This window comes from Xiphophorus maculatus, chromosome 6 (genome assembly GCF_002775205.1).
Source record: "Xiphophorus maculatus strain JP 163 A chromosome 6, X_maculatus-5.0-male, whole genome shotgun sequence".
In the NCBI taxonomy this organism is placed as follows: domain Eukaryota; kingdom Metazoa; phylum Chordata; class Actinopteri; order Cyprinodontiformes; family Poeciliidae; genus Xiphophorus; species Xiphophorus maculatus.
In genome coordinates this window covers 16,167,969-16,180,432 of record NC_036448.1, presented here as the reverse complement: position 1 = coordinate 16,180,432, position 12,464 = coordinate 16,167,969, and the positions used below count along the sequence as shown (strand labels likewise).

General features: G+C 37.3%; 1 protein-coding gene across 1 annotated transcript in view; it reads left to right on the top strand.

Annotated features, from left to right (window-relative positions):
* Nucleotides 1-11,416: 11,416 nt before the first annotated feature.
* Nucleotides 11,417-12,464, top strand: part of LOC102224902 (solute carrier family 22 member 23-like) — a 37,691-nt gene continuing 36,643 nt past the window's right edge. Inside the window, exon 1 of the mRNA XM_023335462.1 lies at nt 11,417-12,206. Coding sequence (XP_023191230.1) covers nt 11,793-12,206 — 414 coding nt within the window. The 5' untranslated portion in view covers nt 11,417-11,792. The remainder of the gene's footprint in view (nt 12,207-12,464) is intronic.

The following is a 12,464-nucleotide window of genomic DNA, read 5'->3' as shown; positions in this document are numbered from 1 at the left end:
AAATTGGTTACGGCAAATACAGCGGGTCTGGTTGCCGTCCACTGTCGAGGAAGTTTTAACATCCAACATGGGGAAAATTGGAAATTCGTGCAAATCGACCCATCAGGGTTTTCCTAGTTGATACGTATTTCCAGTCTTTTTCTGATTCATATGATTTCAAATTTTGTTACTGTGTTGAAAGTTCTTTGATTTTTGTTCTAATTTGAATCGAACAGAAAATAAAGTAATAAGACTACTCTGCAATAATCAACCTAAAGCCAGAGACAAAATTGTATGATTTAAAAAATAAATATAAAGTAAATAACGGTTACTGGAACATTTCATGTGAGATCACAATATTATAAAGTTTTCTTGGTAACTTTTATCTAAAAGTGTTATGGAAGAAACTAAATTGTGCTGCTGCAGTAGAGTTTTGTCCAAGAGGTCAGAGATATCATTTCAACAGCAAGTTGCAGATGTTAATGCTCACCTTACTAATAGAACAGGATTCCAAATAGATGAAGAAGATGTGGAAAATGTGTGGGGGGGAAAGGGCAATGAAGCAAAGTGTTCAAAGAAAATGAGACATGAATCCACAGTTAGTGCATCTCTGACATGGACCAACTCACAACAATAGCTTGAGTGTGCATTGAGATTTTCTAATGATTCTTGCACAAGGAAAGCTTTAGTCTAAAATGATATGATGAACTCAGAGTATGAAGACAATTAAGCCTTTATCTTTATCTGTACCTTGATCTTGCAGTGCTTGCCAACAACTGGCGATGTTATCCAGAAGATGGCAATAAGAAAAATTAAAAATACAAATAAAAGTGATTGGAAAGACAAGCATGCAAATGAAATAATAATGATACATAAAATCAGAATAAAAGTAAAAGATCTCAAGGAAAATAACCTTTGAAAAAGGATGTCTTCAACTGAAGATATATTGGCCTACATAGGAAAAATGATCTGATTCTAATCTCTGACCAGTTAATTGGTCTGTCTCTGGTTATTGCCCCACTGCATAATTAACTTTATTAAATTAAAGACACATTGCATAAGGTTTGGGCAACTATTATAGAGAAACAAGTGCAACAATAAAGTGAGAAAAATAATTTAAAAAAGCATATTTTAATTTTTCTCAGTTATGCCTTTTATAACTCAAAGGCATAAAAGTAGCTTTTGTATCTTACAATGTGTTGATTGTATTGCTTCACTTCAAATCCACAATGCAATTTTTGACTCTAAACAATTGTCTCTGTTGCCTTGACTCCCTCTCCTGGCCTTTTACACACAAACATTTGCAAAGGTTTATTTTTCTGCCATGAAAGAATCTGCTTAACAACAATTAATGGCTGAAACTTTTGGCAACCTTTAACCAGAGTGAAGAGAGAGGCAAAAGTCTGTCATACGAAGTTCAGCATTCTCGAGGTCACAAGAAGTCTGCGCACAAGTACTAGTGGGAGTATTTAAACAGGCTGAAAAGTGAAAGGGTGTGAGAGTCACAAGTAGACAGTAAAAGGCGGGTCATACATGCATACACGGTCATTGTGAGCCAACATTTAAAAAAACTAGTTCCTAATAGCTACTCCAAGCACGATCTTATCTAGTTGTGCTGCTGTAAGGAAAGTAACATAAAATTTTTATGATGTCAAGAATAGAAGAAGAAAAATAATAACATCTTTGATCTTTTTTTTATATTATTAGGCAATCTCAGGTAGAGGATGAAATTATATGTTGAGTTTGGATAAATACTGATCCCTCTGGAGTGAGGGCCATTTAAAAAATGCTTTGGAAAAGTCATTTTATCAGGTTAAACAAACTTTGGTGTTTTAATGGACTGCTATGTGAAACATCCACACAAAGTAATGCATAATTCTGAAGTGTAAGGACAAAAACATGCATTTAAAAAAAAAAAAGTTTTGCAAGTCAAAATTTGAATTTTCCAGATACGTCCAAATAAATACCCCCCGAAAACAATTTTAGAAGTCACCTTATTCATAAAGAGAGTCCACCTGCTTGTAAATTAAAGTAGTGTAATTATAACATAACAAATTTGAAGAAATTCAGTGGATATCAATACTTTTTTAAGAAATTGTATATGGAGTGTTTGAACAGACATGCCACAAATCACAGGGAAGTGTGAGGGCAGAGTAGAAAAGACTAATCAGGGCGAGGAGATATGATTGTGGGTAAACACTGGAACTGTAAACCCAACCAATGCCCAGATCTGTAAAATTAAAAACTCTTAGGACATCTACATGTTGTCTTTTGCAAATACTAATATAATAAATGTAAACTTGTTTTAAAAACTATTCTGATAATTGTTTGTCTCATTAAGAACATAATTCAATGCAGTAACAATAGTTTCTTGAAAAGGCAGTCTCATTCTCAGACTGAGACACACCCTGCATCACTAGGAGGTTTCGCTTTGTTTGCCGCTTAACATGCTTTCTGTCAACAAAGATGCTGCAAGATGAAACATGTGCATCTTAACAACCTTAATACTTGAAATTTAACTGAAACCAGATGAGGAGGGGAGGTGTACGTCTTTCCACCTTAACTGCAAAAAATAAAAATAAAAAATGAATAAAAAATCTTAAATTTTGTGTCTTCTTACATTAAAACCAAAAGAAACAAAACGTTGCTTTTGTTCTCTCAACGTTTATGTGCATTATAGCTTCAGACGCGCACGGCATGTTTTGAAAGGAAAGTAAAAGCTTTGACTAATGTGTCTTTGGGCTTGTTAATATTTAACTTACTGTTACTGTTTAGCCTTATGGGCTAAAATCCCTGTTTCTGTCCTGCTTTATTCCCTGATCATAAAGAGGAGCTTTGTTGCAAAGATTGTATTGCTATTAAAATGGCTGCAACAACTTGACTTGAAAAAAATTCAGCTAAAAAAAGGGCTCCACAACTCACAAGGTTTCTTAAGGAAGGACCGAGTATTAAATGTAGAGCAGTACAAGGACACCAACAGGTTAATACTTCCAAGCTGATTATTCTTGAATTCCAGCATGTCTCGTGGCTGCTGACACCAATGAAATCATTTCCAGACACTAGTACTGACATCATGAGAGTAACCGGGAGCAAACATCCTGACAGCTGGTTTAGTAGACACAATGCAGGCACTTCACATCATCTTGTTTATTAATGTTGTACCCTGGTTCCTTTAGGCTTTATTTTTATGCCATAAAGGTGACGTGAGCTGAAAAGATGTTGAAAATGTTTCCAGTAAGATTGTATTATCGCCAGAAACAACTTTTCTCTCCCTAGGAAGTGATTTTTATCTATAAAAATGTCCATGAAAAATGTGCAGCAAGCCCTATTAGTGAGAAAATAAATGTCACTGCAGGAAGTGAATTCCTCTTTGGGTTAATGAACTCTTTTTGGTACTGAGTGGAAGCCAAAATCTCCTGAAAAAAAGTTGAAGGCGTTTCAACAAAGGAATGTCAGTAACTGAAACATAACTTTGAAGAAACAATGTATTAAATGACTTCAAATTGTCTATATTGTACTTTTTAAGAGAAATAGAACCATTGTGACCTTTGCATCTTTACAGCCTTGACAGGAGTTAATGATCAAGGCCTGTTTTACTTCTAAGGAAGCCGTAAGGACATTATGGAAACATACCCCCATTCGTACAATAGTATCTTATCTGTAGGAAAAGACTGAAGACTCTTTATTACATACTTCATAAGTTTGTATTTCTTTGTGTTTAAACCTCTGAACAAAGACAACGCCCAGGAGATTATTTGTTTTTCTATCTAAACTGATACCATCACCAGAGCTATAAATCATGGATTTCACTCTCTGCTGGACCTTTGAACTCAAATCTGTGACATGGTTAGCTTGTTTTTCAGAGATAAGACACCTTTTGATTCTGCTTTATAGTTGTACAAAAATTATTTCATATGATTAGACTACTGTTTCTCATCACTAAGGGAAGTGTCGATTCTGAGTCAGACTTTTATCTGAGCCATGTCTTTTCTTCTCAGAAGTTTCCTAGTTGTGGATTACTCACTGCAGGAGTGAAAGGGCTAAGATTTTGCTGTCTTTCAAAACCTATGTAACCACCCATTTTAAAACACTGAAACAGACAGAATAACATGTTCATGCCTGTGCTGGCTAATAGTGAGCTGACTCATACCATTACGTATGGGCGGGTCCTTGACACACCTGTATGAGTTGCTAGGCAGTGCAATTAGAAGGTCTGAGATGACAAATAATACGATGTCTAATAGTGACTGTCCAACGGTTACTGTTTTTTGCAATCATGCAAAATCCTTTGATAATAAAATATGTTACACCACCCAGAAGTATTATATAACAGACAATATTACTTAGAATTATATTTCATTTTTCAGACATACCTGATCATTTATTTTCAAAAACCCTGCAATCAAAAGCCACAAAGATAAAACTAAAATAGTGCAAGAATTCAACAATATAACTTTAATGCATTTTTTTTTTTTTTGCCAGAATGGCAGAAACAAAAAGCTGCACAAAATGAATTACCTTAGAAAAAAGTTCACAGGCAAGCTCAATTGGCAAGTAGGAGTTACGTTACTCGCCAGCAGGGGTCACCCGAGCGCAACAAAAATAAGAAGACATGCACCTTGTTGCCAAAGACATTGGATGATTTGCCTTTGCACACATATTAACGATCCCGTTTTATTACTAAGGCGTTGCTGTGGCTTTTGTCTACACTTTGTAGCTATCAAAGCACCAACTCCACTAGGAAGGACCTGTAAAAGATTTAAAAGTGTTAACATTTAACAAAAGTTTCTTAACATTTCTCCGAAATAACATTTGAGAGCCGGGCATTGATGTTTGACTAAATGTCCTGGCTCACAGAAGCCTTTAACTTCATCCCAAATGTCTTCTATCAGGTTGAGGTCAGAACTCTTTGCAGGTCAGTCACGTTCTTCCACACCAAACTCACTCATCCACATCTGTATGAACCTTACATTGTCCACTGGTGAAGAGTCATGTTGGAACAGGAAAGAGCGATTCCAAGTGTATTCCCACGCATTTGGTGAATTAAATTGTCTAAAATGTTGTTGTTTGCTGAAGCGTTAAGACTTTCATAAAGGAAACTAAGAAGCTGTGCCCAACTCCTGTAAAAACATCACCAGATTATAATTCCCTTATACACAGGTTACACGTGACACCACGCAGTCATGCAAGTGCCGTTCTCCTGGCAACTGCCAAACCCAGTCTGGTTCTTTGACGTGCCAGACAAAGAGGCGTGATTCAATCCTCTTGTGAACATGTCTTCATTTTTCCTGGATACTAGTGCTTTACAGAACTGTATCTGACACATTGCTTTGAACTGGGTGATGTGAGGGTTGCTTAGCCATGAAAACACATTCAATTAATCTCTCTAGTTTAATTTTTAACCAATCTGAAGGCCACATGCAATGTGAAAATCTGTGGCAATTGAAGTTGGTTATCTCTGCACCCCATGCACCTCATTATCCATTGACCCCTTCCTGAGATATAGCCTAGCCTGCCGGCTTGGTTGCTATAATCCCCAATGTCTTTACTTTTATATAGAAACACTGACTGCGAGGACATTTTTTACAGCTGGAACTACTGCACAGGTGGATTCATATCATGGTACTTTGCTGGAATTCAATGAATTGTAGAGAACAATCCATCTTTTCAAAAATGTTTTACATGCCAATGTGCTGGATTTTGCACATATGGCCATGGAAGTGATTGCAACACTTGAATTCAGTGATGTGGATGTGTGACCTAATATTTTTGGTAATGTAGAGTAGACTACAAATGCAGCGTCTCTTTTTCAAGCACTTGCTGAGGCGGTTTGTGCAGTCCGGATTGTAATCACAGAATTATAGTGTTATTTTTTAAAAATACATTACTTTAGGGAAATTCTAGATGGAGATTACATTCAGGTTTAGTATTTATAAAATCATGGAAAGTATTGCTTATAATTGCCATAAAAAACTAATGGCAGCTATTTTTATTGAAAAATACACTTAATTGAAAAATAAGTGTGCAATACTCTGAGTGGACTTCAAGTTAAATACATGCAATTACACTCAACGGCCAGAAGGGCGAAGCATTACTAAAAGCATCTTATCCATGGTGTAGATCTATCACATGTTAAAGCACCATGATAAAGTTTATTGACGTTTCAATCAAGCAAGGCCATTTTTAAGTTCCATGTTTATATTTTGATCCTTTAATCTATTTTCTGCAAAACATGCTTAGTGTTGATGTTCTATTTATTGGTCTTTCCAAAGCAGTGTATTATAAGAAAAATGATTTTAAAAATGCGATTAGCTTGAACAGAATTATTGGATACAGGGTTACATTTAAATTTACAATTAATTAAGTGGTATAATCCTCCAGTAAACAATGTAGAGAACCCTGAATATTAATAGGTAGAGGGAAAGATTCTACATAAAAACAAAACAAAAAACAAAGGTCACAAGGCTTTTTATTCTTTTCTACTCTTCAAATTGGGAAAGACAAGAGAATGTGCCCTTCAAGCAAGGCAGATATGCGTTGATGTTCATGTTAGACAATGGTTACAATACATTCTTAAACTTGCCAATTTGTACGATCAGAACTGCAACACAAAGAAGTAAAGCAGGTGGAAAACAAAAAATGTTCAAAGTTCACTATTTAAGCAATTTAGCATAAAATGTCTTGTGGTCACCAAGTGTCCATTACAGTCATTATTTCACATGTAAATGCTATCTTGTTATTTTGGAAACATATCAGACAAAAAGTACTTCATGCCCTAATGTCACAAACACAAGCAAGCAGATTACTCTAAAAATTACTGAGACTACACCGTGTAAAGGTATAGATATCTGGGGGAAAAAACAAACTTGACAGTGCCTTGTGCTAAGTATGGTGGAGGATCTATGATTCTAGGGGCCTGTTCTTCTTACAAGGGCATTGAGAACCTTATTAAAAGTTCTCTTGGAATTTTTTTAAATATCAGGACATTTTAAATAAAACTTTGGCAAACTTTGTTGAAACTTTCAGCAGTCTGGCAGTCCAAAACAAATGTCTAAATCAAGACAGAAATGGTTCACCAGACAAACTAACAATCCTTACTTTGTTCTCATTTACGTCACTAGACTTTAGCCCTGTAGAAAACCTGCAGACTGAACTGATTAGAGGACTACATATGAGAATTCTGACTATCAAGGTTGTGCAAAGAGAAATAGTCAAAGATCCCTTTTCTCTGTGCACTCCAACCTAATGAAATGTGAGATGTTCTTGTATCCATCCTCTGACTTGTACTTTTCAATAACTTTTTCTCTGTTTTGCTTAGAGTGTTCTTTTGTCTTCAGGTGGTGGCAACCATGAATACTGATTAGTCAGTGAAAGAACCTTCTTTCCCGTACTTGGACATGCCTCTTTAGTGTCTCTTTGCACTACCCACATTGGGGAAATGTCTCAAAACTTGTCAGGAGTGGGATTGTGTTTCCACATGGTGGTCTAGTTACACTCACTCCTTGTGTGTAACTGACCACAGTTGCATGGAGACAAACAGCCTGAGGCATTGCTGAGCACTAGCTCAAGCAGCATCCACCCAAGCTTTATATTGACTTTGCTATAAAGTCTTCCCACACAGCTGTGGCTATACCTGATGTACTTTCACAACACGTTTTCCCTCCACTCAACTTTTCCAAAAATATGCTTGAATTCAGCACTTTGTCAACAACCAGCTCCTTTAGCAATGATCCTTTGTGGCCTAGCTCTCAGTAGGACTTGCTGGTAAAACCATGTGACAACACACAATAGAAGAGGGTTATTAAACTATGTTATATATTCTCATCAATCACACTAACCACAGTTTAGAGAAGTATCATATAGATAATCGATCTGATAATAGCTAATTTATATTTTATTCATGCCATTATAGCCTCTCCAGTGCAGAAAGAGTTGCGTGGGATGGATCAGCTGCTCCACCTGCGCCGCCTGCTTGTGATCATGTGATGAGTGATGACATGGTGATGTATAAGAAACTTGCAGCCATAGACCATGTCGTAGAGTATGTCAGCTTTTAGGAAAAAAATTACATTCTCAAATAAATGATCTACTTAGGAATATTTTAAATAGATTGAATTTCTCTGAAACTGTCAGAAATTGTGTCATTTTCTGGGGGAGCCTGTAGACATTGGAGAGTAACGACTCCTCAGAAATCTCTGTCAGGAGAGAGTAATCACACCACAATTAGATGTTTTATCTTTCCAGAATGAATATATTTATCAAGTGTTTCCGTTTTTTGCCACAGTCAGTTTTTCTCAATAAAATTTCAGCCCGCCAATCACTCATATGATGACGAGGACATTCTTTGTTTGTGCTGCGCTTTGTTTTAATGCCAACAGGACCCTGTCATGAAAGTTACTATCTCACCCTTTAATGTACAGCAGAGATGCCCATGAGGTGGATGTTAATCTATCATTAACATCAACATGACAAGGTTCTCCTTTGCAGAGTAGTTCGCGTCTCCACCTGCTTTCTGAAATGGGGTTTTGACAGTGAATCTGAAGTGGTAAGCTGTAGTGTAATGGACTGTTGTTGGTGATTAGCTCTAGATTTAATGGTCTGCTTTAATTTACTCAAATAACACATCTTACCTGGCAGGAATGTTGCAGTTTTAAACAGGGCAGGCCACAATTGGTAAGTTTTATTGACCCTGCCATAATATGGGTGAAACCTTGTCGGCCTGCACTAGTATCAGTACTTATAAAAATATTTAAAATGGCTGTTTTTTGTTGTTTTTTTTCCTTTTAACAAATGCAGTTATTGAGCAGCTTCCAGGAACCACAGTTTCTAAGGCGTACTCAGCAAGAAGATGGAAGTGGAACAATGAAGAATTTAACCAATAAAAAAAAAAAATCATAAATACTTACTTTTTGCATAGATGTTAAATTCATTTGTTTTTATTTGGACTAACACAAGTTCTTAAAAAAAACTAATGTTTTTAAAAGGTTGTGCTGCCTTTTAGCATTCAAATGTTCTATGGAACTGGAAGTGCTTAATAAATTTGTTTTATTGCCTAAAAATCTTTTTAAGCTAATTATTAAAGATTTAGAAGGTATTTTGTGGAAAAACTTGTGGGATATTTAAAATATATATTTTCATTAATAAAAGAAGTTCAAAGTAATGACATACACAAACATAAAGCACTACTGGTTTCTGTGGTGCGCACAGCAATGCAACAGAATTGCAATCAGAAATTCAACCAAATAAAAGCATACATACATATTTTTGAATGGATGATTATTGTATTTTCACTTTAATATATACATATTTTTTAGAAGTAGCATAGTCTCTTAGCACGTTACATGCAACTGCTATATAGGAACTGGAGAGGACCTGGAAGGTGAAGACCACAGTGGTGCCTGTGGTCATCGGGGCCCTCGGGGCAGTCACCCCCAAACTGGACCAATGGCTACAACAGATCCCAGGAACAACATCAGACATCTCAGTCCAGAAATGTGCAGTCCTTGGCACAGCCAAGATACTGCGCAGAACCCTCAAGCTCCCAGGCCTCTGGTAGAGGACCCGAGCTCAGAGGATAAGAACCACCCGCGGTGGGTGAGAAGGGAATTTATATATATATATATATATATATATATATATATATATATATATATATATATATATATATATATATATATATATATATATATATATTCAATTCAATTAATGAAGCTCTTATACTAATTATTAAAATATTTATAAGGTGTTATGGAAAGAGTTTTAATATATTTAGAATATGTACTATTTTCAATGCAAGTTCAGGTAAAACATTGAAAATACACTTAAAATAATATTAAAATGTATTATACATCCATCCATCTTCTTCCGCTTATCCGGAGTCGGGTTGCAGGGGTAGCAGGCTTTTCTCTCCCCCGCCACTTGGGCCAGCTCCTCAGGGGGAACCCCAAGGCATTCCCAGGCCAGCTGAGAAACATAGTGCCTCCAACGTGTCCTGGGTCTTCCCCGGGGCCTCCTCCTGGTGGGACGTCCCCGGAACACCTCATCAGAGAGGCGTCCAGGTGCCGGAGCCACCTCAACTGGCTCCTCTCGATGTGAAAGAACAGCGACTCTACTATGAGTCCCTCCAGGAAGACTTAGCATCTAACCATATCTCTAAGGGAGAGCCCAGACACCCTACGGATATTCATTTCGGCAACCTGTACGTGATCTCGTTCTTTCGGTTTTGATCCAAAGCTCATGATTATACAAGAGGGTAGGAATGTAGATCGACCGGTAAATCAGGTTTTTTTTGACTCAGCTGTCTCTCCACTAAAACACAATCCGTTTGTCGATCTCCCATTCCATTTTTTCCTCATGCGTGAACAAGATCCAGAGATTCTTAAACTCCTCCACCTAGGGCAGGATATCCTCTCTGTAAAATGTTTTATTCTAGCATAAAATAATCAAAAATTCAAATAAAGACATAAGTACATTAAGTTGTACACTACTTACATTAAGTTGTACACTACTTTATATTAAATTCTAATTATTTAACTTTAACTTAAATGTGGCCTACGAAGTGTGAAATAAGTTGTTTCAAAATGGCAGGCTTAAAATCTAGCTTACTATAATTTCTAAAATAAATTTAGCATATTGGAATTTATTTTAGTACACTTAATTCTGTGTAACTGTGTAACTATATTAAAACGCTTTATGGTGAGAAATAACTGAGTAAAACACAATTGCGCAATTGTGCAAACGCCATTTTTATTTAAATAAAAATGGCGTTTGCTTCTCTCAGTGTATAAAACAGTAGGCTACTTGAGTGAGCGTATAGATTTACAAATTGGAGAAGTAAACTTCATCATTTACTGTTTGCTTGTGGTATTGTTTTCAATGATGTGATTATTCAGATAGTTCTGTCATTCTCTGTTAAACAAGGCAATATTCTTGTTTGCTGAATGGGCGGAGTTATTACAACGTCATCCTTATCGCTCGCGTATTCCTTGAATACATCTTATCCCAGGGCTGACAGTTTTAACGCGTAGAGGCATGAGAAGTCTGAATATTTTAAAGTGTTACTGTTGCAAAGTTTTAAAAGTTTATGTTATTGTAATCGCTGGTAATTTTTTGTAACTTTTTATAAAATACCAGCGTATTTATGTAGTAAGTATATTTATGTAATAAGCATTATGAAAACAGTTGAACGTGATAATCATATTTGAATGTGGCCATAAAAAAAGAGGAATGGAATATTACCGACTTTGTATGTATGTATGTATGTATGTATGTATGTATGTATGTATGTATGTATGTATGTATGTATGTATGTATGTATGTATGTATGTATGTATTTTATTTTATTTTATTTATTTATTTATTTTTTCTGCCTGTTGTTACAGGTGGCCAAGTCAGTCAGTAGGACTCTACCTTTGGCAGGTGTGTTTCCTGTCACTCCCACAGGAAGCACTTCGCTTCACTCAGTCTGCTGCAACTGAGAAGTAGAAACTCATCGGGCGGAACGATGGGAAAAAATCGTCATTACCTAATTGTAATCCGCTTTATATTTGGGAGCCTATAGGTCTGCTAAAGTGCCCCGCACGGCGGATTTTTATTTTTTTTTTTTAGGCGGCAGACAGCCTGAAAGAGGGAAGTGCTTCCTGATAATGAAGAGGTGCGTCTTATTTCCATTCCAGTGATTGACTGCGTACGGCTTCCACCGCCAAGAGCTGCGAGCATTGACGCATTGTGGAGTCGACAACAGGGAGGGGGCGAGCACTGCAAACCCCCGGCTTCGCCACACATCGGAAGCATCTATCGGCGTAACCACCGCGATGGCCGTGATGCAGCTCGAAACGGGGGACCGCCAGCCGGAGAACGGCTTCGTGACCCCCGAAACCGCGTCTCCGGAGCTGCTGACTCACATCGACGAGTCTGTCCTGCCTTCTCTCGGGGGGTTTGGGAAATACCAGAAACAGCTGATCGTGCTGACATGGATCCCGGCGTTATTTATTGGATTCAGCCAATTTTCTGACAATTTTCTTCTCGCGGAGCCAAACATCACATGCACCAGCCAGCCCCTGGCTAACAGAACTAGGCAGACTGCGAACCTCCAGATGAACATAAGCACCGGGCCAGCTCTTTATGCTGGTGGGGGTCCCAGCGGCCACAATGACAGCATGCAGTGTCAGTACAATGAGTCGACATTCGAGCTGCACACAGGGCTTGAACAGAACGTGGTTACGAAGGTAAGCTGTTCTTCTTGAGCATGGGTTCTTTTCTGTAATGTTTTGCCATGATTCATTGATGTCCTACCCTCTTTCCTGTAATCGATTTATACCAATAAGCCGACAGAGCGACATTCGAGCACCTATTCACTCTAATCATAAATAAGCATTTTTACCATCAAGCTGCAGCATAACAGCTATTGACGCTTTCAATGTGGTGCAAGTGGTCTTCCCACCATATTGCATAATTTCCATATATTGTAGCGTGTAGGATCAGGC